Raw genomic sequence first — 26,331 nt, 5'->3', positions numbered from 1 at the left:
TCTCTTAGCAAAGGAACTTATTTTTCATTATCAATTACATTTGTGCTGGGGCTTTCCCAGCATAGTTTTATTGGTAAGGATTGGTATATTTTCTTTCTTATTTTTTTTCATTTATTTTTTATATTTTTAAAGTAAGAGGAAAAGACAGCTTTGCGGTGTTGCAAAGCTGCAACACAGACCGGTGCTGACTGAAGCAGCGGGTGAGGATGGAGACGTTAAAAATGAGTGAGCACTGCAGAAAGCATTAGTGATTTACATGCAAAAGCAAACTTTACCTATATTGTATTTATGTCCCTAAACCGTTTTTTATTCCCTGGGAATATGTGAGTTCCCATCTCTTCAAAAGGAGGAGTTTGTTTTCAGTGGCAGTTCTTGGAACTGGAACACTAAGTCTGATGCCAACTAAAAAATTGATATGCAGAGGGTGCACCCTGCTGCTTTCCAGTTACTTGAATTCTTACCCTGGAGCTCTGGCTGCCTGTGCTTTTCTGGGAAACAAATAATCACATCAAACCTAAGGGATTTGTTTGAAGACAGATTTGAGGGTTCAAGAACGCTTTTGTTTAAATGGGGCCTCAGACAGAAACTGGAGATCCTTCATGTTTAAGTTGCTCTTTGAGCAACGGAACAAAGTACAGTTTCCTAGACTCCTCTGTCCCATTTCCTTTCCCTTCCTTTCTACAATAACCTCTGTCTCCTAGTGCTTTTCCTGAGGATCTGGTGATGCTGACAGCTCCTGTGTCCCCAGCCCCGCCACACCATCCACCTCCTGTGTCCCACAGACTGCATGCTCTGGCTGGCCAGTTCCAATCACCCAGAACACTCCAAACAGTGTAAGGAACTGCTGAGCACGTTCTTGTTTCTTTCTGGAAGGAGAGCATGATTCCAGATCTTTTCCCTCTATCCAGAAATCAGGTTTTATTACAGAAACTACAGGAACTCAGCCTGCAGATTTAAAAGAGGAGATAAGCAAGGTGAGTTTGTAAATTTCCTTACCCTGAGAAATAAGGTTAACAGGGAAATGTAGCAGCAGTTTTAGTTAGAACAATTAAACTTGAAACGCAGACCCCAAGAGAAGGGGTCTCTGTCTTCTGCTCTGCCTTGTGAGTTTAGATGAGCTTGTCTCTTGCTGCATTTTAATTTTTCTTTTAACCTAAGAGGACAAGCAGAATGGAGTTACAAATTACTCCAACTACAATTAACTTGCAGAATACACAGAGCTAATCTTTGCATTGCCAGCACCGATACAGGCAAGAAAGCCTTTCTCAGACCAGGTCCTGTGTGCCAACAGTTCTGGTCAATGATTATCCCTTGCAAAAAGCTTGTGACATACTCCCTCCAGTCACCTGTTTACATCCCAAATGTTCTCAAGTTCTGCTATTTCAAGCTTAACTCTTGTGACCCTACTCAATGATATTCAATCCAAGTCTCTTTACCATATCCTGCAAGACAAACAGGTCAGTTTTAGTAACCAGTGCTATGTCATGCCTGTGGTCAATGACTCTAAGTATGCCCACACCCATATGTTTCCTAAATTTGGATGTCTGTGATAGCGAACACCAGGGTCTGGGTGGGCAGTCCTGTTTCACCAAAGAAGAATTTGGGGCATTTTTGCTCTTTGAGCATTCTCTTTCACCTTCTGAGCATTTCCTGGATGAATTCAAATTTACTAGAAGATATCAGCTAAGCAGGATGAGCAAACCAATTGTGACTCCTGCAAAACGTTTCTAAGAGGTGGATGAGTCAGATAACAGATCCACAGAGCAGAAAATATCCACCCCCTACAGCAGCCAACTGTCAAAGCTTACAGACAGTATGAAAACAGGTCAAGTATGGAGTAATATTTCTCTTAAATACTCCACCAGACCCAGTGGTTTGTGGCTCAGGGACTTCCTGAAGCAGAGATGCTATGTCTGTGTGTAATAGCCTGGACAGACTTTTCTTCCTGATATTTCTTCAATAGGTTCTTGAACCCAAACATTTTAGTACTCACAGTGTCCTATGGAAATAAGCTCCTCAGTCTATGTGTGAATTGTCCCTCTTTTTTATCCTGGCACTTTCTAGGCCACTTTCTTTCCTTTTCAGTCTTTGTTCACTCTCCATGCCAAGTTTTGTAATGAATCTCTAAGACAGAGAGTGAGCAAGTCCTACTCACAACTTAACTTCTGGTCTCTTTTGGAAAATGCTCTGATGTTTTATCCCAGGGAAGCCAGTAAGTATGTGACCAATTTTTATCCCAGTACACTCATACACATACACATCACCTTTGAAAATTCCCTCCCAGCAGCATTTCTGTATTGCAAAAGGCACAGGATTACTCCTGTAAAAACAAATTATCATCATCAGCTCAACTGCATCCTAATTTGTACAATTTTTCATCTGTTATGAGACACTGGTGGAGCTTATCTGAAGTGCTGCTATCTCCTGGCATGCTGACATTGCACAGGATGCAGAAAATTGGTGATTCCACAGTGTATTACCCTGACCTCAGCTTTGCACCCCATTTATGCCTGTTTCTGCTCTTGCTCCAGGCCATCCATGTCAAAGGTGAGGTGTTGCTCAGTCCAGAGGGCACTCAGCAGGGGCACAGGGAAGGAAGGGATGTGAACCTCCTCCAGGTCAGGGAGCTGGTTTAAGCACAGCTCTGCACATTACTGTACTGGTACAGTGGAGAGGAAACTGTTCTGAAGGAGAGGCAAGAATAAGTGGTTGGGGGCAAGGAGCCAGAGGAATTTCTTTAATTGGCTTTTTCCCTGCATCCAGCACATTCTGAGCACTGTCAGCAGAGGGGCAGAGCTGAAGATGGCTAACAGCTCTGAGGCTTGCCATGCTCTGACTGGACAGATATACACATATTTCTCCACAAATTTCTCCAGCATTCTCGTGTATACCCTTTCTCTGTTCTGACTGATTTATAAGCATGCTTGCATCTTGATCTAGAAAATACCGAATGAGCTGTCGTTAACCCCTCCAGAACAGGAAACTACCATATTTGAAAAAGCTTGGCTGATTGTTGGTGCAGCTCCATCTCATCCTTCCTCACCTTCTGCTAGTTCATCTGAGCCTTTGGTTTCGCTCTCCAGTTTCTCATTGCTCCCGTGCAGCTGGGAGAGGTTCCCAGGCACGGCTGTCCTATGCTACCACCAAAACCAGTTTCACCAGGGATACCACGTAAGCTGTCAGTCCTACAGATATAGGGACCAGAGCCCAACAGTTTGACTTCCTCACATGGGTTTTAGCTTTTGGTTTCTTTGGGGTTTTTTGAGGTTTGTTTTTTTTTTAATAGTTTGGATTGGAAGGAACCTTACAGCCCATTCAGTTTCACCTCTGCCACGGGCAGGGACACCTTCCACTACCCCAGGTTGCTCCAAGCCCTGTCTAGCCTGCCCTTGGACATTTCCAGGGAAAACAGGGTAGCCACAGCTTCTCTGGGCAACCTGTGCCAAAGCCTACCACCCTCACAGGGAACAATTCCTTCCTAATATGTAATCTATTTGTTTCTCTGCATTGAGCAATCCTGTGAAGCCAACTACTTCTGTCTTGTCAGAGAACAAAAATGTCTTTCACACAAAACAAACAAACAAATAAAGCCCTGTAGAATCCATTAATAGGTTACTAAATAGAACATGCCTGCCCTCTCTGGTCCAGAGCTGAGGCTCCCAGAAGCTGTGTTGCTTTACTGGGTTTTCCCATTGCTTGCAGTATACTTGGAAGGATTCCTTGCACCCTGAGTGCAAAGGGGGTGGACCAGTACCGACCAAGGATATCCCCAAATTCAGGATAATACACACACACATCTGCTTACATAATGAATTGAATGGGCTTGGTTTACAGAACTGGACATTTGACCTGTGGCTCAGCTTGGGCGTGGGAGATACCAAAGTAACTATGAGCACCTCTCCCTTCTAGCAGTGGGTTTGTTCTGGTACTAATTGGAGTGCTGTTTGTACCTCAGATGCTGGTTGGAAATAGCTCTGGATAAGACACACTGGCAGTTGCGGGTAAGTAGGAAGCTGCAGCCAAGACTGGATGTCAGGAGAGGCCAGGAGGGAATGTCATAAAAACCGTGTGCTGTTTGGAGTGCTTTCATCCATGGGAATTCTTCAAGAGTTGGCTCATGAAGTGTTGCAGCTGTCCCACGCTGCTGGCAAGAGCAGCGTGGCCACGTGAAGTGTCCAGGCGATGGCTGCTGGGGAATTCCGTGTCTCTTCCTAACGGGACAGAGGAGGCTTTCAGCAGACACCACTGAAGCTTCATTTGGCACCTTACAAAGAGAAAACTTGAAAATCTGCCCCTACTGCTTTGTCCTGTTTCCACACTGCTCTGCTGTCCTGGCTGTAAAAGGATGATAAGTCAGGGCTCTGCACAGCCTGGGAGCTGTTGGGAGCCACTCTGCAAACAGTTTTTGCTCCAAGAAAAGCCTGGCGCGCTGTATGAAGCCATTGTGCCACAGACCCCAGGGTCTCCATCAGCCAGATTTTCTAACTGCAGATTCCAAGTCATTCTTCTCACATTAAAAAGTTTTTGCCCCACAGGGAAGGGAACTTTAATCTTCTCAAACAGATCTACTTTTACAGGAAGCTATTTTAGGCATTGATTCTGTAACAGTGAAGTTACTGGACAAATGAAGAACATGGCATATGCTGTCGCTTGGAGCAATTTGCATTCCTCAGGTGCTAAAAGCTTTAAATACTTCCTTTGGGCATGAAATAGATCTGCTGCCAAAGAAGCCAGCATTCCTGAGAGTGCCTGTCCCACAGACTCCCACAGGGGAAAAGTCTGCAGAGCTGAACTAGTCTGACCCCAGGAAATCCTTCCCACAGCTCTCATTCTTCCTCAATTTCTCCTTTAAGTTTCATAATTTGCTGAAAGATCAGTTTAATGTTTGGTTATCTTCCTTTTCACGCACTTTCTTGGTCTTCCGCTTTTATATTAATACCACATTAAAGCTGGGACATGAACCATGCAAGTCAGGAAGTCCGAGATGCTCTTTCAAAGACACTCACTCAGTCAACATTGTTAATCATTTTTAAATGATTGTTGTCTTTGCTAATACACAAATGGCTCGTTTCAGACTAGAGCTAAACACATCTGTGCAGCCAGCAGGTAACATCCCTCCAGGGATTCCTCTCTTGTGAGCTCATTTTTAGCTATTTTAACTAAAACATCATACAGAGATCTCCAGTATCAATACCTTTATGATTTATTCATGTTTCCTTCCCTTCTTTTTTTTAACACCATTACAGTAGCAATGCTATCATGCTTTACAATGATTTAAGGGCTTTTCAATGCCTTCTTGAAGTTGCTTTGGGTTCCAAAGTCTATCAGCTGTTTTTTCACGGTCAAAAAGAATGAATATTGTGTAACAGACTCTGTGTTTGCTCCATTCATGGTTTGTTTGGGTATTTTTTTACACATTCTTATTAAACTGGAATAGTAACATTTGGAAATTCTGGGCTTCGTTCATGGTTTACAGGAATGTCAGAGTTTTTCATCTGCTCTATTCACATTTGAGTATGAATCCATGGTCAAATGAATTGGTTCCTATTTCTGTCTCCATAAGAACCTGTGGCTACTCATATTCCTGGCTGCACCTCCAAAGCTGTCAATGTCCCCTAAAATTATAGTCAGTAATTTATCCTTCTCCCTTCCAAATTCACAAAAGGGGTAGAGACAGTAATTGCCTATTCTCTGCATCACTGGACCCTAGCTGGTGCTATCCTGGTGTATTTTATTACACAAATGGGAATAAATCCACTTGGATTCATCAGACTTGCCCTCATACCTTTTGTGCAAACACTTGTTTATGGACCAATGGCCCCAACTGCATGTCCCCAGAATGTTGTGAGGAAAAATCATATTTTGACCCCATTTTGACCATATGCTCCATCTGGATAAAAGCTGAAGCCAAGATTTTTTTCCTGCAGGCCAGATACTTGTTTGGAGAACTGAGGGAGTAATTAATGTAGCTCTCCATATAACCAGCTTGTGACCATGCATTGTTCATCAGAATGTGTGTTCATGCCTCTTTGGACAAGAATCGCAAAGTAATTTGGGTTGGAAGGGACCTTAAAGATCACTCAGTTCCATCTCCTCAAATAGGCATGGGCACCTCACATTATCTCAGTTCCTGTCCAGCCTGGCCTTGGACATTTCCAGGAATCCAGAGGCAGCCACAGCTTCTGTGGGCACCCTGTGCCAGGGCCTGCCCACCCTCACAGGGAACAATTCCTTCCCAAAGTCCCCCTCTGTCAGTTTGAAGCCATTCCCCCTTGTCCTGTCACTCCAGGCCCTTATCCAACTCTCCAGCTCTCTTGAAGGCCCTTTAGCCACTGGAAGGGGCTCTAAGGTCTCCGTGTACCTTCTCTAACCCAGGCGGAACACCCCCAATTCTCTTAGCCTTTGTATTGATGAATTAATGATTAACATCAAAGACCGAGAAGTGGATGCTGAAAACCAGCGAGAGTTCAAACGCTGGTTTTACAGAGGGTCTGTGCTCCAGAAAACAACACCCACGACGAGACACCGCTGAGGAAAAAGAAACTGTAAACTGCCGCCGCTGCGAACGCCGCGCTACCGGCGGCTCTTCCCCCTCACGGCCGCGCCTCTCCCACCCCCGGCCCGCCCCTCACGGCAGCTGCGGGGTTTCCGCGGGGCCTCGGCAGGGGCTGCGCGCGCCCCGCCCGCGGCGGGAACGGGCTCGGCAGGTGCGTGAGGGGGAGCCCGGGAATGGCCGGGAGCGACCGGGAACGGCCGGGAGCGACCGGGATCGGCCGGGGCGGGCGGAGGAGGGAGCTCGGATTCCCGGGGTTCGGCTGCGGCCGCGTCGCCGGCAGCGCCCGAGCGGGCCCGGCCGGCTTTGCCCAGAACTGCCGGGCACGCCCCTCGCTGCGGCCCTGGATTCCGCTCCGAAACACGAGTGTCCTCAGCCAAAACGGAGCGTAATTCTGCTGTGAAGGCTTCTGTTTGTTGGTTTTTCGTCATTGCTCGTTGTTACCTTCTTTGTTCTTTACAGAAGCATGGGTTAAGTTTCATCCCCAAAAAAACCTCAAGATGCCCGGTAGGGAGTCTGGAGGATTTGAATTGCAAGGAAATGAGATCCCCAGCACTTAGTAAGGTGAATAAAAGGATCCCTTTTAGCATATATTTGAGGTATTAGGATTGCATGTGCTGTCAGAATCTGTCTGTGGAGAAATTGACTCTATATTTATGGTTATGTTAGCTCATGCCTGCACTCTTTTTTTCAAGGTTTCTTTTTCCCGCTTCTCACACTTGTCCAGAAAACTATCCATTATTACTTCTGGTTATTAATAAGGTAGACTAGACAGGAAAGGCAGAGAGACATCATTCATGCTGAGAACTCACTGAAGGATCTGCCTTAAAATGTCTGTTTAAAAGGTTATGGAAAAAAAAGACAGTAATAACAGGCAGGAATAAGTTGCCAAACTGGCAGAAACAGGCAGGAATAAACTATCAAACCAGATGCAGCCCCCAAGGACAGTGTTGCTAGTGATGGTTTCAGCAGCAAATGTCTCACTAATTTTTAAAGAGGGTTCATGGGGAAATCCAAGGACTGCAGACCTGGAAGTTTGACCATTAACAAGTGAATTAATAGAAAATGTAGCAAGGTAGGGTTATTGGATGGCTGCAGAAGTATCTAGGGGGGAAAATGAATGTGGCTTAAAAGTCATACCTTAAAATAAATGCTGGAATTTTCTGCAGGTCTAAATAAGCATGTTGAGTTCTGGCTCATAGTCTGTACTCAGATTTCAGAAAGGTTTTATACAGGAGCCCTTTACCTGAGCTGCCTTGGGCATAATAAGGGAGTTCCCCTGTCATAAATACACAGTTGTTGCAGAGATAGGAAAGAGGATGTGAGTAAATGGGCAGCTCTCCTGGTGGCTGGAGGTCACTGTTGGGGAGCTGCAGGGATGGTTTGTAGATGACATGGAAAATCAGTGTTTCCAGCTGGCTTTGCCTTATTTAAAGTGATAAAGAAGAGGCTGAGGGTGGTGAATTGCAGGTGTAAACTGATTCATGTGGGTGGGAAGCAGTGCAGATTCCTCACACAAAATGAGTGAGTTTTTGGAGCAGTAATAGCGAATGCTGTGAAGTTTTCTTCCCTGGTAAGGTCTCCCTTTGGCTACTCTTACTGAGGCCTAGGGAAGACTGCCTGGATCAGAAGGTTCCAGTTCAGAGACGTGGAGGATGTGTGGAAGAGCACTGGATGTTTGTTCTGTTCTTCCCCAGGCTCCTGCTCTTGACCTGGGCTGGAGAGCCGGATACAGGGAGAGGTATCCTTTGGTCTGACCCAGCATTGACCTAGCATGTATTTCCACTTAAAATCTGTACAACTGGGAATTGCTGTGAGGAACTGTCTCTCCAGTGTTTTATGTACTCTTCTTTATTCTGTCAGAAAAATTGATGTACCTGAGGAAGGTTTAGCAGGTATCTGGACCTGGGAGCCAAAAGCACATGCAAATTGTTGGCAGGATTTATTTTTTTTCTGTTTCTTTTTTTTTTTTTTTTTTTTCATGAAAACTCATTAAATAGCTAAGGAAATGTCTGCAAATGCAGTCTTGTTAGAAGGATTAAAGAATCCTCTCTAGACTTTGTTGTGCCTTGACTACAGGGTGTATCTGCTGCTGAGCTGGATTTTACACAGATTTGCAGTGTCTCTCCAATTCTGGCTTGCAGGCTCCTGAACCACTTGCCTGAGATTAGCCCAGAAGCCCTGAACACTCTAGGCTCTTGTGCTGATTCAGCTCTTGATCTTCTTTTTCTGACTTCCATACCTTTTTTTTTTCCTATGTGTTTCCCAGATGTACTTAGTAACTTGTAGTTAATTTGGTTACAACAGGATTAGTAAAAAGTGATTAAACACACAGCTCATTATTTGAGGCCCAGGAGTAAAATTTGTTTATTATACAAGCAAGAAAATCTAGATAGAAATGAAGAGCTGCAAAATTTGTATATAGACTTACAGAAGAGGTTGTGCCTTTTGCTTCCCAAATACACAGAGCTTGGATCTGTGGTATGTGTTACCTTCTACAATGTGTTTTTACTTGGGAAGAAGAGATTTGTATTTACAAGCAACATATTTTCCAGAAAGTGTAGATGGGCTTTGAGGCATAAAGCTTTGTGTTTCAGATCTTACTGTGAACAAGCAGGGAGACAGAGGGTGGAATGTTTTTTTTTTCTGGGTTTCTAAGCTGGTGTTGTAGCCCCTCACTCTGCCCTCATGTTTCTGTACATGACCCATTTCTCCTGGCTGGAAGGCAATTTCCTGCTGCTGTTTCTGTTGAAGATGCTGAGATGTGTCAAGGATCAGCCCATAGCAATGAAGTTACAAGTGCCCTGAGGCTGCTGCTGTAACATGTCAATAAGAGCACTTGCAGCTTTTAGGAATGATTTAATTGGAAGTGCAGTAGGTGCCAGGCAGCTCAGATCCTGTTTCTGGTGTCGCATTCCATAAGAGCACAAATTACCAAATGAGTTAATGCTCCACTCGAGTCAGCCATGTTTGCAGCACGTCTTTATGTGTGGCTGATGAGCTGGAAGTTCCAGTTAAAAGTGTCAGAGAAGTCTGGAGGTGTTGTCTTCAGTGGGAAGTGCTGCCTTGACTGAGTGTTTCAGAGGGTCAGTCTGAAATGGTGAAGTGTTCCTCCTCTGGCCCTTCCTTCCTGCAGCACTTTCTCCTAGACAGGAATCATTTGCCAAGTTCACCAGACAGTTTTGTCTGAGGCAGCTAGTGAGTTCTGACAACATTTTTCAGAATTCCCACCAGGTAAGAGCCACAATTCAGAGCAGAGTACCTGGCATGGAGCTGGTGGTTCTATGGCAAGTCTCTGACACCATCAAATTTTTGCAATGAAGAATTAGGTGTTCAGGAAAAAAAATAAAACCATCCTACTTCTCTGCCAGTCATGCCAATGTGATTTGATTTTTTTTTCCTGCCTATTTTTGTATGTCTGGATTCTTCTGAAGTGAAACATAACACTGTTGGGGAATTGGCACTGGTGATTCAGATTGTAGCAATGCTGAATTTGTTTCACTGTAGTGAAAAGAAACTGTTGCTGATGGAACTTCATTGTGAGAATCAGCAGACCAAAATAAAGATTGGTTTTGATATTGAAAGTTTTAGTAATAATTTTTAAAAGCTGATGATCTATAAAAAATTAGTGGAAACAGCTAATTACTGATGTATATACTTGCTTGCAGGTTCACATGTGTATAGGATTCTTTCTCCATTTCTAAATCTGTATGATGTTGAACCCTTACATCTACATGTGGTTCAAGTAGAACAGGTGTCTTTGCATTCTCTTGTAAAAGTCCTTTTCTTGAGGCTGACACTTTCTAAATTTAGTGCCAATGGGAGCATTTGAAAAGTTTTATTTCAGCTTTCTGTGTATTCAGTATAGGAAAACTGCATTCCCCACTGAAAAACAAAGGCTAAAGAGTATCTCCAGCACTGGGAGATGGGCTTTTTCTGGACCAACAGAAAACTGCAAATTATTCTGCAGTTTGATCTAATGGTGCACTCTTGGCATCACAACTCTTTGTCAGATCTCCAGAATCTCTTGGCCTGTTTCAAAGCACTTTATCCAGTGAATAAATGCTTATGTCTGTTCAGCAGGTATAAGGACTGCAGCACTGGAGACATAACACCAGCTTTCTTGAGCTCACATAAGAGAGTGCTGACAAACCAGAAGAACATGTGATGTAGTTGCCTCGGGTCCATGCTGTGGGCTGGAGCAGTGGGTTGAATCTTCTTGGTAAGTTGAATCATTTTGGGGGGATTCTAACACAAACACTTCTGCAGCACAATAAACGAGTTTGTGACTGGGAATAGGGCAGCTGTAAATTTCCTGTGGAGGTTTAAATTCTGATCCTGTTACATTACCTTTGAAAATGGTTGATACACAACTTCTGTGGGCTTTCTGTGGCAGCACAATTTCTGAAGTGCTTGTTTTCTGTTTTTTCTGTCTGCTTAAAAGATTACATTAGCTGTAGGTAAAAAGTACAATACTACTGGTTCATCTCTGCTTTCACTTTCTGAATTTTCTAACCTAACAGCAAACTTATTTTCAATGCTTAGTGGAGCACAGTTGCTTTTATCTGCAGTCATTAAAAGATGAATACTCAATCTGTTTATTCATCAGTAGAGCCCAATATTTGCCCAGCCTGGTGCAAACACAGCTAAATCTGTCACCTGCTGCTGCAGTTTGCATAGGTTGTCCGTGTAGTCATAGCTTTCAGATCCATTGTTGTGGGGAGATGTGTAAAAACAGAAGTTTGTGGAAATGAGTTGCTTTCAAATAAGTTTTATAATCCTAATTATACTTCTATCTATTTTCTAGAGCTATGCCAAGAAAAAGAAAGCTGTTGGCTCAATTAAGTGCTCTTCAAAACAACACCAGCTTCCCTCAGATCGATGCCGTGGAGCAGCTGAACACTACACCTGGAACAGATCCTTCTCCAAAAAGCAGCAAATATTTTGTGATAGAGAAAAAAACATCTCCTCAGCTACAAGAAGATTTTTTCAACCAGCCCTGTGTTAGTCTGGCCAAGTCGTTTCTGGGACAGGTAGGACATGAGCACCAAGATTCTTGTACTGGAGCATGTGCTAGCCAATAACTTGGTGTAAAAGGATGAAATTCTTTCTTTGCCATTTGACTCCCAGGCTTGGCTATTTTAGGAATACAGCTCTCATTCCTTCTCTTGCTAAGTGCAGTGGAATTTAAAGACCGGTAGCCGAATCTATTCTAGATGAAGTCAGAGGAGTAATTTTTCAGGTTTAGTCTGTCACATTTTTAATTGAGGTTTTTTTTTTTTGGTGGAGTTTTCCTCCCTTTTTCTATTTACTAAAATGTGCTTAGCTGCTTGTGGTTTGAAGGCTATTTCAGGCCCATTATTTTCCTTTCAGCAATTGCTTTACTTTTTTTTTTTGTTTCTTGTTTAGCCCAGTGGAAAGTAATGCTCTGCAGTCAGCAACATCTTCTTTGCCTCCATTTTACTGTCTTGTTATGCTAAGGATTGCACAGTTCACAGTTAAGCTCTCTTCACTCCAAATAGTGCTATTCCTATCTTTTGTTTCTGAGTTTCCAATTCATTACCTGTTCATGCAAGGACTTCTCCCTTAGGCCATTGCCTAAACTTTGAGGAGTCTTTGGACATTGCTGAGAGCCTTTGGAAATCAGAGTGGTAGAGATTCACTCTTCTGCTTAGTGAGTCCTTCAGAAAACTCTGGCTGTTTCCAGGGGAGGGAGTTCCCTCAGTTTTTTCTCTATAAAAAGTTCCAGTCGGGGACCTTCTAAACTCAGCTGTAAAATGTGTGTTCCATTTCACTGCTATGGTCTTATCTTCTCTGAGTCTTTTTTATACCCTTATTGTCTGCAGGGTTCTCATGGCTTTAGATAACTTCAGGAATTTGTTCCACAAGCTGTTGGTTTTGGCTTGTTTTGCTGCATCCAGCCTTTTTTTATTTTCTAAGGATATCTTGCTTGTAAGTGACGCCTTTGCTCTGCTTTTCAGCCCTGCTGAGTTTTTTCTGGTCTGCCTTCACCTCTCTGTGATACTCCACATGTGCTGCTATCTTTGCAGACATCCTGCTAGAGGCTTGCCTTTCAGGCCTTAACCTTTGGCTGCCTCTAAAGTTCTTCCCAACAAGCTCCCTCACTTCACGTAGTTTCCTCTTTTTGCTGGTAGGCAGGACTCTGATAGATTATTTTTGGACTTCAATGCTTGTGAAAAGACACTGAACTTTATCCTTCACAGTCATGATACTAAGTTGTTTTTCAGGAATAAGTCTTTGGAAAAGACTTTGTGTTTTGCTCCAGATCTGAGAAGTGAGTCTTCTCATGAGGTTCCTGAGTCCTCGCTCTGTGCATTTGATGGTGTCTAAGAAATCATTGCACATGTCCTGGTCTATCTGAGGATGCCTGAATTCTCCCATTACTGATACATTTTTGTTGTCTTAATGGCTCCATCACCCTCATGCATTCAGTTATTCCAGGCAGATGATTTTTGAGTTCTAATTCTGTATTTTTCCTACTTAGGCCTACTATTCCAAACCACATGATTTCTATCTTAATTTTACATTTTCTTTAAAGTACAACCCCCAGTCTCCCATGACCCAGCCTATTCTCTCATAAAGGTAGTTTAGTGTTTCCTTCATTACCTTAATTCTACCAAATTTTGGAGACAACTGGTATATTAATCTTGCTTACCTTCATGATACCTGAGTTCTTGGAAACAAAAAAGATACATGCAGTAAATGGCCTTTCAGAGGGAACTGCCAAAACATCAAGATCCATCCTCAATGAGAAAAATAACCTTTATGAAGTGGCTTACTTTGAGGTGTTGGGAATGATCACTGTTTTTAAACTTTTTTATTCAAAAGAATATTTGGTGTGTCTGAAGACAGGGAAATGCCTGGATGCTTTTAAACCCATAACCTAATCATTGCATTTCATCATACTGAGGGAGACATGTGGCCACTTGGGTCTGGTTTTGGGGCATTCCCAGGCACTTGCTGAACACCAGTGCTTTATTTTTTTTCATAAAAAATAATAAACAGATTATTTTCAACAGATTGACAAGTGCTGTAGGGAAACTGTGGTGTACCAGAGCTGCAGCTTTGGAAACCAACTCCTGGAGCATCCATTATGGATCAGATCAATATCTGCATTAGCAATCCAGCACAAACATCTGTTAGGAATTAAGCTTGGTTTTCTCAAGGTCATTTTTGAACAGCTGCATAATTAAAGTGTTATAATTAAACAGATAGCTGGTGCCCAAACAAGACCCTGCTGCAGTATTTCATACACATTAAGTAAAGCACAAAGTTTAGAAATCAGGTCAAACCACAAATTCCTTTGTACAAAGTTCAGTGGTTGTTTTATTTTTAAAGAGAATCTCTTGACTGTCGTGTTTTGTTTCCCCTGCATCTGCTTTGTTTTATTTAAGGAGGTACCAGCAGCAAGAACACACTGTAATAACAAAGTTCTGTTGTTGTGTGCCTGAAGCCAATTCCCAGCTCTCCCACACTGCCCTTCTCTGTGCTGCATAAAATACTCAAATAGCATTGATGCTCTCTCTAGAGCTGATTATCTCTTGTTATTTGGGACTGGGACTTGTTTGAAACATCTCTAGGGAGAGAAACTGTCTAATCATAGCAGTTATTTAATTGTGCCACTGTCATATTTCTTCTGATCTAAAGATTATACATTCATGATGCTTCAAGGTTGTTGTCAGCGGTGATTTTTGCCTTAAACCTGATGGATTGGAGTGGAGAATACAGAAAATAACCACAAAAGCAGCTCTGTGGGCTTTAGTATATGTAGGATCATAAACTGATTCTTTTTAATACTGCTTTATCCAGACACTCCAGGCATTTTGTGGGGTGAGTGACAGGTAGGAACTCCTGGAACTGGGCTGTGGCCTGAGCACTGGAAGCTGAAAAAGTCAGTGTTGGCTTACAGACTGCTAACTGGAGAGGCTTTAGTACCATCAGGTCCTATCTTTCCCACTTCTGTGTTTCCACAGCTCTTGCTGTGGTTATTTTGTACTGAGGGCTGGTAACTGATGCACTCTGACCTCTCTTTCAGATTTTAGTTCGCAAACTTCCTGATGGCAGAGAGCTCTGGGGCAGGATTGTTGAAACAGAAGCTTATCTGGGTGGGGAAGATGAAGCTTCCCACTCAAAAGGTGGGAAGCAAACACAGCGGAATGCAGCAATGTTCATGAAACCAGGAACTCTGTACGTGTATCAGATCTACGGGATTTATTTCTGCATGAATGTTTCCAGCCAAGGTAAGCTGAGGCTGAGAGAGATGCAATGCCAGCAGGATGGGGCTGACATTTCAAGCTACAGTGGTGCTGCAAGTCACTTGTGAGCTCTCTGTGGTGTCAGTGACTTGCTGTCATCATCATCCCATGGGGCCTGGGCTTTGCCACTGTGATCATGGTGTACCTGTGGACACAGCACAGCAGGCAGGGCCCATCTCCAGCTGCCCAGTTTGTCCCAGCTGGGAGCTATGGGAGCTGTTCAGGCACACAGATTTTGAGAAACAAGGGAGAATCTGGATAGGATGGAGCTTTCAGTTTTGATTACCTGGGCTGCTGCCTCAGTCATGTGATTCAGTGAACCTTGTTCCTCAAAAGTGGTGATGTAGAGAAAAATTTGGAGTCATTAGTGACAGCCTAAATCTTGGTGTCTGTTGCCATGGCAGGAAACTCCTCTGTCTCTTACCTTTATCTTCTGAGGCTTAAGGAAATGTTGGGGAAAACAAAGAGTCTGAGATATCCTAAGCTTAAGCAAGGAGTTAGTAGGAGCATTTTAGCTGTCTAGCTGTATCTAAAAGCAAAAAAACCCACCCAATCAAAATCAAAATACCCAGACTGTTACAGAATCTCCAATAGTTTATTATTCTCAAGAAAAAATAATCAAGCTCTAATTAAATTATTTTGGAATTTACTGAAACTGTCCTTCCATATTTCTAGACTCTTAACAAGCATTACTGAAAATTTCTTTTTTTTCCTTTCCTGTAAGAATGACAGTATGTGCCTTGCAATGAAGCTGTTGTTTAATTACACACCTTGAAATGGCAGCAAGTGTTTCCTAGGTAACTACTCGCTGTTAGAAAAAAATATCAAACCCAATTTACTTTCTTTTTCACTATTTCAGTGATAAATGTTAAAAAGCCTTTGTATTCCTAAATGGAAAACAACTGTAACTGTGACCATTAATGCTCAGGTTTTGGCCTTTGGACAGAAACCAAGCAGAAAAAAGTGCCAGGTTATAGTGTTGGGGAAGAGCCTGACTTTCAAATGGGGGTCTGGAGTCTGGTGGATGAACACATGTGAACTTCATTACATTGGCTCTGCCAAATATGTTCAGATAATGAAAGCACATGGTTCATTTGTCAGGATGGGATTCTCTGTGTTTGAAATACTAAGATTAATACTTTCTATTTAAAAAAAGTTTAGCCTTTGAATTCTAGAAAGATTTTGTTGAAAAACACAATTTGGGAAATTTTTATTTATATTTATTTATATTTTGTTTTGTAGCAAAGCAGTTAAAGGGCTCCCTGTGGTGTTGGAATTCATTGGATTTTTTTGTTACAAACTTCCTCCCTGTCATGTTACACGAGTGACACCAGGCAGAGCTGTCGCTGCCAGCTTTGTCACAGCAATGCAGTCAATACCATGGCTGTGCATGTTGTGCCTCACTGATGGCAGCTACAAAACAGGAGCTGCTCCTTCTGTGTATTTGCTCACATGCAGGAGTGTTGAAAGAAAGAATATGGGGAACAATCACACCTGAGTTGTTTTTCTTCAGTTAGAGGGAGAAGGAGTTGTTTAATTCTGCTGTTGTTTAGTCTGAGGGAAGGATTGAGGGAGTCATCTTCATGGTAGTACCTGGGTAAAAGGCAAAAGCATTTCTGGATATAGGATAGATCTTGGAAACTTTGTTTTGACTCTGGCTGTGAAAAAACACAAAGAACCCTGGCAAAGAAAAACCAAAAACAACATCTCTTGTGGCATAGCTTGGTCCTTATTCATAGCACAGACCACACTCTGAAGATAAACAGCTCCGAGACAAGTGTATCCTCTGAATCAGTGGAGCTCTGGCTTTTTAGGGATCATTTGTTCTGATACACAACCTCACAGCCTCTGACTCCAGGTGGAATAAACCTTCTCTGTTCATTGGTTTATGCTGGGGTTCAGGCTCCAGTATCACTTAGGGATGGAAAGAGTGTGTCACCCACAGCTCTGTGTTCATAAAACCATAATGAGATATGGGAGGGCTCCAGGTTCTTTGTCAGTGAGGAAGGGGAAATCTTTGTGCACATCATCATGGGGAATTTTACTGTGAGAGGTCTTCCCATCACTGAGTGAAATGCTGCAAGTGCCTGAAGCCACGGCAGGCATCACTACATTTGAAGAAATCATGGGTGGTAGAGAAGAGCTTATAAAAAAATATAGCCAAAGTCTTTTAGTGTGCATGAATCCTACAGTATATCCTGAGCAGCACAATTATCTCAGTACTAAGAGCTTTCCCTAGAGTTAAGAGACATGTGGGGCTTCCCTTGCCTCAGGAAGAGGATGAATGCCACTCATGCTTCTCTTTCACTTAGCTGTGATCCATTTCTCTAGAATTTGCTGAGGACTGTGTTTTGCTGCCAGATCTGAAGGAATAGTCTGTACAATCGAGAGCCCAGCGATGCTCAGCCCAGGGTCACACTGCAGGGACTTCTCCCTAACTTTCAGCACCTAGAGTAGGATTTTGAAGGGAGTGTCGAGGAGCACTGAGTCAGGTGGGGGAATGGAGGAGAAAATTCTCTTCTCTCCAGTGGCCAAGAGCTGTTTCCAAGCCTGGGAGCTGGAGTTGTTCTGGGGAAGGAGCAGGAAGCTGTGCTGTGGGACTTCACTGCCATGTTATGATTTCTGGCTGCTCAGGGAGAGAATTGTCCTCTGTAGTGTTGTTAGATCCCAGCTTTTAGCCCTGAATGCTGCTCATCATACAGAGTGACTCTTAGCAGGGGAGATAAATCTCACATTCCCAGCTGGCCCTGCTGCTGCTGGTGTGTGCACACTGGGAAGATGCTGATCCCAGGTGCCCTTGAGAGTGACCTGCTGCAGGCTGGGAGGGGGATGAAGTCAGGCTGAAGCGCTCTGGAGTTGAGTCAAAAGGATTCAGCTACTCTTTGAGAATTAAAATTAAATTTCTAATGTGGAAGTTTGCACGGGAGGACCCAAAGGTGTGAGGGGAAGAAGGCAGTAGCTCATCATGGTATCCCTGCACTGTTGTCCTGCCTGCTGCCTCCATCTCTTCCCAAGGCTACTTTTTGGGCAGAGTGGGGTATGTGTTGCACACAGCTAGAAAGAACCTGGAAACTTCCAGCTGGAAATGCAGAAAAAGCAGCCAGAGACAGAAATTCCCAGTACCCCTGGCTGAGTTCTGTGCTGCTCTGGGAGCACCTGCAGTTTCCACATGAAGTGCTCGTCTCTCTTCATGTGAACTCCCAAGGACTCAGTTCAATTCAAGTGTGACCACAGTTTCCACTTGCATTTGAGATGGATGAAAGCAAGTAGTGTAATGAGTGATTGCTCAGAATCCCACAGTTGTTCCTGGCAAGGGAGGCAGCAACATGATGAGAAGGATATTTCTTTGTGCATCGATAAAAAGCAGAATTAGGACATGGAACATGTTCTTAAAACTCTAAAATGACCTTTGAGCTCTAAATCACTGTTAGGCCAGGGAAGTGGCTTTTGGCTGCCAGATTAGCATCAATCCCCCTCTCCTTGGAGATGGGAGTGCCTGGGAACAGATTGCTGACAGCTGTTGGAATTCAGGCTGTTGATTTCACCGAGCTGTAGTGGGGGCAGCTGGCACACCTCAGAGAGCCAGGACCTCACTGGGAGCCCAGAGGGGTAATTTAGTGTGGGATTTGTACAAAACATGAGAGGGATTCTATTTTGGGAAATCACAGGTCCTTAGGGATCTGCCAGTGCCTACAAAGAAAGCCTTTGCCAGGCATGAGCATCCAGATGTTTGAGGCTGGAGAGGGAATTCTGGGGGAACAGCACGGCACAGATGCTGGCAGGAGGGCAGCCAGCACAAGGGGAGTTCTGTGTGGGGCTGCACACAGGCCCTGTGCCAGTGCTCTCCTCACCCACTCAGGAGCAGGAGAAGACCTCCCTGCTGGCCACTGGAAAACACCAGGGAAATGTTTCCTTGTCAGACAGGGAATGTCTGCTCTGAGCTGTGTCTTTGTTTCACTGTCATCTGACTGCAGCAGCTGGGAGGGCAGGAGACCTAGTCTTCTGACAGGGTGGCAAATCCCATTTGAGAAAAGAATTTGTCCATTTTGTTCAGTTTTTGTCATAGAAAGGTCCTCTCTAAGTGGTGCTCCCAGGCTGTACATCCCACAGCCAGACTGTGCAGCCCTGTCCTGCCCCAGGTCCCTGCCTTGGGAGAGCTTCCCTGGCACATCCAAATCACACTGCTGGAGCTGTGCAGTGACCCAAGGCTGTGCTCATCCCACCTGTTACACCTCCAGGGGGAGTTTGGATTGGTACCAGCCCAGGCTCCCTCCGCAGTGCCTGCTCCCAGTGCCTGCAGCTCCTTCCCAGGTTTCTCTTTGTCCAGTTTCCCTCTGCAAGCTGCCTCTTCCTGCTGGCAGCATCCACTCTCATTCCTCCTCTCCTTTGTTAGCTGGAGTTCCTGTAATCAGAGTTTATTAGAAATCCACTGGGTTTGGGAGCAGCTTTGGATACCTCTGCCAAAACTGAACCAGATGTACATTTATTCCTGAACATTGTGCTGACCTAAGAAAAAGCTCTTGCCCTCTGGCAAGCCTTGAAGCAGCAGCCAGACTTAGCAACATCAGGCGGAGCTGGGAAGAGCAAGTCAGCACTGCAGAATGAAGGGCACAGAGCTACAGGACACTGGAGATGTGGAGGAGGGAAGGGAGTGCCCTTGGATCAAAGGACACTCATGGTTGGGTGCCCCAGGCCATTCCCTCCTCCATCGGGCTGAGCCACAGGCTCAGAGCTGAAGTGCTGCCGGCAGTGGGCTGAAAGGTGAGGCATTCCCAAAAAACAACCCCATACTAAACCCAGCTCTTGTTCTGCACAGGAGAAGGGGCTGCAGTGCTGCTGCGTTCCTTGGAACCTCTGCAGGGCTTGGATGCCATGAGAGAGCTGCGCAGGACCTCCAGGAAAGCACCCACCAGGCTGCTCAAGGACTGGCAGCTCTGCAATGGGCCCTCCAAGCTCTGCCAGGCCTTTGGCATCGACAAGACTTTTGACCAAAGGGACCTGACTCAGGATGCTGCCATCTGGATGGTGCCTGGACAGGACCCACCGGGGGAGCAGGACGTGGTGGCCACCACCAGGATTGGCATTGGCAACAGGGGAGAATGGGCACAGAAACCACTCAGGTTTTATTTACGAGGAAACAGATTTGTGAGTGTTGTAGACAAGAAAATTGAGAGAGAGATGGCAGCAAGGGGACACTCCCCTGGCAGCTGACTAGTCTTGAATGTGTCCCAGGGACCAGGACTTGAGCTATGCTCTGTACAATGGCCTCAGGCTGCATCATGGCAGATAGAGGGGCTTGGGGGGTTTTTAACAATAAATGTACTTTGTCACAATGAATGGGGCAAGGTGGAGTTTTATTTGTAGGAGACTAGCCTGGGCCTCCCAGCCAGAACTGAGACTGGTTTTGGACACTTTGGACACTGAAGGCCACTTTCTCCCTTGCCAGCAGATCCAGACTTAATTAGGGTGGGTGAGAGAAGGATCACAGCTCTGGGCTGCTCCCAGAGCTTCAGCCCCCAGCAGTGGCCAGTGCTTGATTGCTACAGGGAAATAGCCAAAAAATGGGGTGGCAGCAGAGCAGACTGAAAGGATGGGAGCTGGGAAAGAAGGATGTAAAGGGAGGATCTTGTCTGCAGCTACGTCAGGCGGGGGGGTAGAGAAGACAGAGCCAGGCTGCTGTCAGACAGGATGAGAGGCAATGGGCCCCCAGCTGGAAAACAGGAAGTTTTCATTAGCTCTTACGGAAAAAATTTTCCCCACAGAATGGTCAAACACTGGAACAGGGCCCCAGAGAAGCTGTGGGCCATTCACACCTCCACAGACAGGTCCTGAGTGACCTGAGTTAACACCTTTCCTTTGAGCAGAGACCCCTTCCAACATCTACTTTTCTCTAATGTCCAGAAGACAAGACAGAACAAGAATGGGTTTTGTTCACTTTCCCAGCTGTTTCTGAAAGCAGTTCAGAACTTGGCACTGTGTGAGGAAGCACTGGTGCAGCAGCCTGACTTGAGGTGCAGAGAGGAAAGACCTCCAGGATTCGGGGCAGGACCTGCAGGACTGCAGCCACACTGGGTAGGTGACAGGGATACACCCCCCACTTCCATCCCCACCTTACGGTTCACAAACAATAAAAAAGCTCAAGTTTTTAAATATTCTTGTCCCCATCCCATGAAATAATTTGGTTTAGCCCCTTCTGGGCAGCCTTTTTTCTGATTGCAGTAGCTCACCTTGATGCTCAGATGCTGGGGCTGGTTGAGATAGGGCCTACAGTGATGTTTATCTGATTTTTAGGTGAGATGTGGTTTTTTGCTCTTCTCTACCATCCCTGTTGCAGCTGCAGTGCCAGACTCAGTGAAGGGACCCCAAAGAAGCTGTTATGGAGTAGCTTCCCATAGAAGGGGGAGGTAAGTCAGCTAAAGGTCCCAGTTTCACCCAGTTTGTGTGGGCAACAGAAGCTGCTGAGAGCCTGCAGCTCTGGGAAAGCTCCAGCTGCCATGTGTGGTGTAAGGGAAGGTCGTCAGAGGGCACCTGACAATCTTTAACAACAAACCCCGAGGAGCCACACCACCATGGAGGTAAAGTTCCCCCTCTCTTCCCCTGGGCGTGCAGCACAGAGCATGAGCAGCTCTGGGGGACAGTGACCTCACACACAGGCAGGGGTGAGCTGGCACAAGCTCCTGCTGTCCCCAGGCCCTGGCATGTCCCAGGGCTGTCACCTCCTCTGGCCCTGGCATGGCTGGAGGAGCAGTCCAAACCAGAGCAGGAAACACAGCCCTGTATCTCATTTTCCTGCTGGATAGCTTTAACCCAGGCCAGGATCCCTGTCTGGTTCTCTGCAGCCACAGCCATGCTTGTGGGAGGGGAACTGGAGGGACAAAACCAGCCCTGGGGGACAAGCCTGAGTGCCCTCAGCAGCAGCCTCTGGATGGAACACGTCCCTGAACTTGCAGCTTGGCCAGCACCTTTCAGTCCTGCTCACCAAGCTCCCACCCCCAGGCACAAACTGGGAAACATGGAAACCCAGGAGCACAGAGGCTGCTTGGTGACAGCCCTGCTCCAACAGACACTTGGGAATAAGGGAATTGGGGTGAGGAAATAATGAGCTGTGACACACTGAGTCATTCATTCACAATTTCATTTACTTGTGATACTTTGCCTTCCCACCCCTGTCCTCGCTGCTGCGAGATCAAACAGAATTCCTGGGTGCCCAGGGTCATTTCCCTCAGAGCCAGGCCAGCTCCCCTGAGCCCTGGAGCAGGGCCATGCATGCTGTGCCCTGGGGCCAGCCTCTCCTGGCTGAGTGTCCCAGCAGTCACGCTGGAGAGCAGAGGAAGCACTCCCAGGGCACCAGTGTCCCCTCAAAGGTGACGTTCTGCCAGCAGCGCCACAGCAGAACCCTCTTGTCCCACTCTGATGATCCCTGGGGAGCAGCAGGGCCAGGGAAGGGCTGTGAAGGTGGCAGGGCAGGAATCCAGGCTGAGCAAGCACGTGCTGTCCTGCAGCAGGCCCCGGAGCCTCGGGGAGCAGCTGGGACATCGAGGCACCGAGGGGCACAACCACTGCTGCGTGTCACACAGCAAGAAGGAACTGAAACCACCTCCTGCAGTTTTAAGTCATCCTTTAGACTCTCAGCAGGCTCCTCCCTCCTGTGGCAGCAGAGTCACTTCAGCAGGGACTGGAACACTGAGATGACGGGGTCCTCGTGGCTGGTGACCACCAGCACGCTGCGGAACTTGTCAAACAGCATCAGCAGCTGGGAGCGCCGCATGTTCTCGTTGTACATGATCTCCTCCAGGTGGTGCCGGCCTCGGAAGTAGTGCAGCAGCCTGCAGGGAGCAGAGCAAGGGAGCACGTGGGCCAAAAGCAGCTCAAACTCACAGTACCACCCCCAAGGTCTCCTCTCCCATGGGATGCAAAGCAGAAGGTTGTTTGGGTTTTGTCCCTCATTTGCATGAAAAAGGAATTATATCATGCCTAGCACAGAAATCCCCTGGAAAAGGATGGGACTCATCCACTGTGGCACTTTGCCAAGGTCTTCCTTGGATCAAGAGATTTCTCAGTCTGGGGCATTTCCCAAGACTGTCAATTTTCAACTTAGTTAATTTCAGAATGTGAACAAACTCAAGTGCCAACAAGCCTTGAAAAGTCAGGACATGGCAGATTTATCCTATGCTCTCTTAGCTAAGCCTACAACTGCCCTTTGTCACAGCTCTGCACCAGGGGCCTGGGTACCTGCACTGCCTTTTAGAATTAAGAGCAATTTTCCCTCACAGCAGCCCAAGGGGCTTTGTAACTACAGGTCCTGCACTCAGGGTTTGACCAGCTTGGGTTGGGTGGAGCAGTCACAACAGGGAGATGGAAATTTTGGTGGTAGGCACCAGAGAGGAGCTGTGGGAGTTAAAAATCCCCTGAAGCCCAAGCTCAAACCATGCTGGCTTCCTAAATTCCCTATTCTCTTTAAACAAAGACAGCACAGATACCCCTTTGCTGGCCACCAACATGCTACAGCCATCAGAAAACCTTGGCCCTGCACAGTCAATCACAGCAGGGCCCACGACAAACAGCAGAAGTCCCCAGTGGCCCCTCCCCAGAGTTCCCTCTGAGCCAGCCCCTCACATGAAGCCTGAGTTCGCTGCTCAGTCTGTCTCAACACCCTCCCAAATGTCACAGCCATGCCCCACGTGTGACTCAAATACTCCCCACCCCGTGAAGGCCCCAAGGCCAGAGTCCCTTCCCAGCTCCACAGCCAGCTGTGCCTCCACATCACATTCTGTGCTCCAGCAGCCTTTGCTCATGTTCCATTACCCATCTGCAGCTTCGTGCCAACTGACCATAAAAATGAGTGCAGATGACATGATCTGTTTTCCAATCCATTCACACAGCCCCCATGCAGGAACAGCCCTCAAAATACACCCAAGAGCCACTTGGGCACTCCGGCCTGTTTTGGAGGATGGAGTGGCTCCTGCTTCCCCTGCAGGACCAACACTTGCCTGGCTGCTCAGGGTGGGTGCTCCTGTCACCCACCAGCCTCACAGGAAAGGAGTCACCGTGTAACAAGGGTCCCCCCATCACATGCCCCACTGTGACAGAGGCAGCCCAGTGCCACTGGTGTTTCTCTGCTTCCCAACTTGCCATGTCCCTCCTCTCCCCCATGAGCTCTGCGGGCTCAGAGCAGGATCCTCACTGGCAGCCCCAGGCTGGGCAGCCCCAGCTCGCTGCCAGCTCCCTCCTGCTGTTCCCCTGCCAGATCTCGAGCTGGCACCAGCATGGAGAACACAACTGTGCCTCTGTACCTGCAGCAAACAACAGAGACAAGCTCCAGTCTTTCCACACCTGGGCTGTGCATCTGCCTTTTACACTGTCTCCCACTGGGTATTGGCCTGAGGCTCCTTGGCCACCTCCCCATGGCCAATGGCAACTGTGAGCACTGAGAAGTGGTCGCCCACAGGGACAGTGCCAGCTCTTGGGTGGCAGACTCAAAGCCAGACTGTTCTTGCAGATATGAACAAAATACTTGTATCTTACAACTCATCTCACAGTTCACAAAGTGATTCTGGGGATTCCCTTCCCTGTGCCAGGCTCTTGTGCCCATGTGCTCATACCCTGCCTCAGCTCTCTTCCATGCAAATGGTACAGCCTGGGCTTTCCACAGCAGCACAGACTGAGCAGTTTGCCAATAAATAAATCCATCTTATATTCAGAAAGAGTCTGGATTTGTAACTGGTCAAGACTACATATTTTCCACTCCAGTAAAAGCTAGAGAGGATATTAAAGAATATCACAAAAAAGCCAGCTGGAAGACACCCCCAAAGTGTAGCCAAGCATCCTGCTCCAGCAGGACTATTGCTAATGCTGTGGAGCTTTTTCCAGCCCTTCAGAGATGGAGATCCCTCCACGTGTTTGGGCAATCTGTCCTGGGCTGCACCACACTCCCGGGGAGGAGGTTTTCCCAAAAGTCCAACTAGAATCTACAAGGCTGTCCTCAGGACTCACAGCTCCAGAGAAGGTGGGCACTGCCTCCATCTTTTTGGGCAATGAACATTTCTGGACACAATCAGCATGAGATGGCACTTCCTGGGGCAGTGACACCGTGTTTGAGTCGCTCTGAAGCTGCACAGGTGTGTCTGCTGACATGTGCACATCCAGATGCAGCGATGGAAGATCATTGCTTTCCATTGCTCATCACTGTTTTCCCCTCCTCAGGTTGCAAGAGCTGCCCCTCTAACAGCACCGGGGTGTTCCCACAGACTAAAAAGAAAAGGATTCTCTCAGACTAGCAATTGAAACAAAATTCGTTTATTTCTGGCTAAGGAGACATCCCTGCCACAGCACTGCTTGAAACCAGAGCAGAACTGTCCACAAGCATTCCTCAGTGGAGGGAAGGATCTCACCTCCCAATCTCAGAATCTCTCACCCAAATAAGCCCTGAAAGCAGCTCCACACCCATGGCTTGGGAGAGAAGCCATGAGTGCAGCCTCCAACTTCTTCAGGTTTCAAAAGCGCTGCTTAATGTGCAGTGAGCAAGGCTTGGTGTACATTACTCAGAACCTAGCTCAAAAAGAACTTGGCTCCTTCTCAAGCTTGCTCCTGGAAGGACATACCCACCTTCTTTTAGCTGCACCTTAGGAAAGAACTTGGATTTAAATTCCAATTCAGTGTTATGAGGGTTAATGCAGCCAATGCTGGAGCCAAGATTTAGTAATTCCTTACTTCCCCTTAAGGTTTCTGCCTTCAAACACAGGCTGTGCAGAGCCCTGGACAGGCACCAGCACTCTGTGCTGGAAATAGCCCATCCCTCTGAGTGCACACACAGCATCCTGGGAAGGACAAATTCCACAGGATATTTAGGGCACCGGTTGTGCATTTATAGCACTTTGCTCTGGAGGCAGCTGTGAGAGCAGAGCAGGGCTGGAGCAGTACCTGCATGAGGGTAATGAGGGAGATCAGCTCCTTCAGGCAGCTTCAGCATGGCTTTTTCTCTTTCACTGAGAGCAAGAGATTTACTCACTCATCTCTGATGGTTATGACACAAAAAGAGAGAAAATACACTACAACCTACAAGTTGTGGTGTCTCATAAAACCAGCAGTAACCAAGAGGGTCTGGCATGAACATTCCTACATGTAGACTGCAGCATCTGCCCACAGGACCCATCTGTTTATTGTTTATTTACTGTTAATCTGTTTGTTCCTCACTTGTGCCTCAGAGCACGCTGCATTTGCCAATTCAATCTGTAGTAGACTGGAAATTCTGACCTGGTAAGGCCTGGGGATCTGCAAAAGAACCTGGGGCAGGAGAAAACTGCACAATAAACATCACTCAACTGGTTTCACAAAGAAATCAGAGACATTTCTTGCATCTGCAATTCCAAAGCTTCCAAATGGATCTTTTACCCAGCTGAGGGTATGAGAGAGGAGCAATCACAATATCCTTTCCTCTCACTAGGATAACTGAGAATCTGCATCACCACTGAACTGGTCCAAGGAGTCCCCCACAAATTCTGT

The 26,331-nt window shown here is 46.2% G+C and overlaps 3 protein-coding genes across 22 annotated transcripts in view; 1 reads left to right on the top strand and 2 right to left on the bottom strand.

Moving 5' to 3' along the window:
* Window positions 1-7,837, bottom strand: part of RHBDF1 (rhomboid 5 homolog 1) — a 59,562-nt gene extending 51,725 nt beyond the window's left edge. Inside the window, exon 1 of one of the 3 annotated variants that reach the window (XM_086854431.1) lies at window positions 7,694-7,837. In XM_086854431.1, the coding sequence (XP_086710557.1) occupies window positions 7,694-7,753 (60 nt within the window). In that variant the 5' untranslated portion in view covers window positions 7,754-7,837. Of the gene's footprint in view, window positions 1-3,630; window positions 6,618-7,693 lie in introns of those variants that run through there. The other 2 variants (XM_023936557.2, XM_086854429.1) reach the window with 2 other exon arrangements.
* On the top strand, window positions 6,562-24,533 carry MPG (N-methylpurine DNA glycosylase). 6 transcript variants are annotated; one of them, XM_086854463.1, is made up of 8 exons: window positions 6,613-6,707; window positions 7,016-7,117; window positions 10,637-10,775; window positions 11,361-11,586; window positions 14,610-14,814; window positions 19,646-19,974; window positions 20,773-20,901; window positions 21,164-24,533. In XM_086854463.1, the coding sequence occupies exons 4-8, from the start codon at window positions 11,365-11,367 to the stop codon at window positions 21,182-21,184; spliced, it is 906 nt and encodes a 301-aa protein (XP_086710589.1). In that variant the 5' UTR covers window positions 6,613-6,707; window positions 7,016-7,117; window positions 10,637-10,775; window positions 11,361-11,364; the 3' UTR covers window positions 21,185-24,533. The 6 variants fall into 6 exon arrangements, with proteins under 6 accessions (XP_086710588.1, XP_086710591.1, XP_086710589.1 ...); XM_086854464.1 differs by having other exon boundaries at window positions 6,632-6,707; window positions 10,634-10,775; XM_086854462.1 differs by lacking the exon at window positions 7,016-7,117 and having other exon boundaries at window positions 6,562-6,707.
* Window positions 21,951-26,331, bottom strand: part of NPRL3 (NPR3 like, GATOR1 complex subunit) — a 41,338-nt gene continuing 36,957 nt past the window's right edge. For all 13 annotated transcript variants that reach the window (XM_086854454.1, XM_086854453.1, XM_086854451.1 and 10 more), the window contains one exon: window positions 21,951-22,655. In XM_086854454.1, the coding sequence (XP_086710580.1) occupies window positions 22,490-22,655 (166 nt within the window). In that variant the 3' untranslated portion in view covers window positions 21,951-22,489. The remainder of the gene's footprint in view (window positions 22,656-26,331) is intronic.

Source organism: Cyanistes caeruleus, chromosome 17 (assembly GCF_971803275.1).
Source record: "Cyanistes caeruleus chromosome 17, bCyaCae1.hap1.1, whole genome shotgun sequence".
Classification (NCBI taxonomy): Eukaryota; Metazoa; Chordata; class Aves; order Passeriformes; family Paridae; genus Cyanistes; species Cyanistes caeruleus.
The sequence above is the reverse complement of the archived record's forward strand: the minus strand, read 5'-3'. Positions and strand labels throughout refer to the sequence as shown.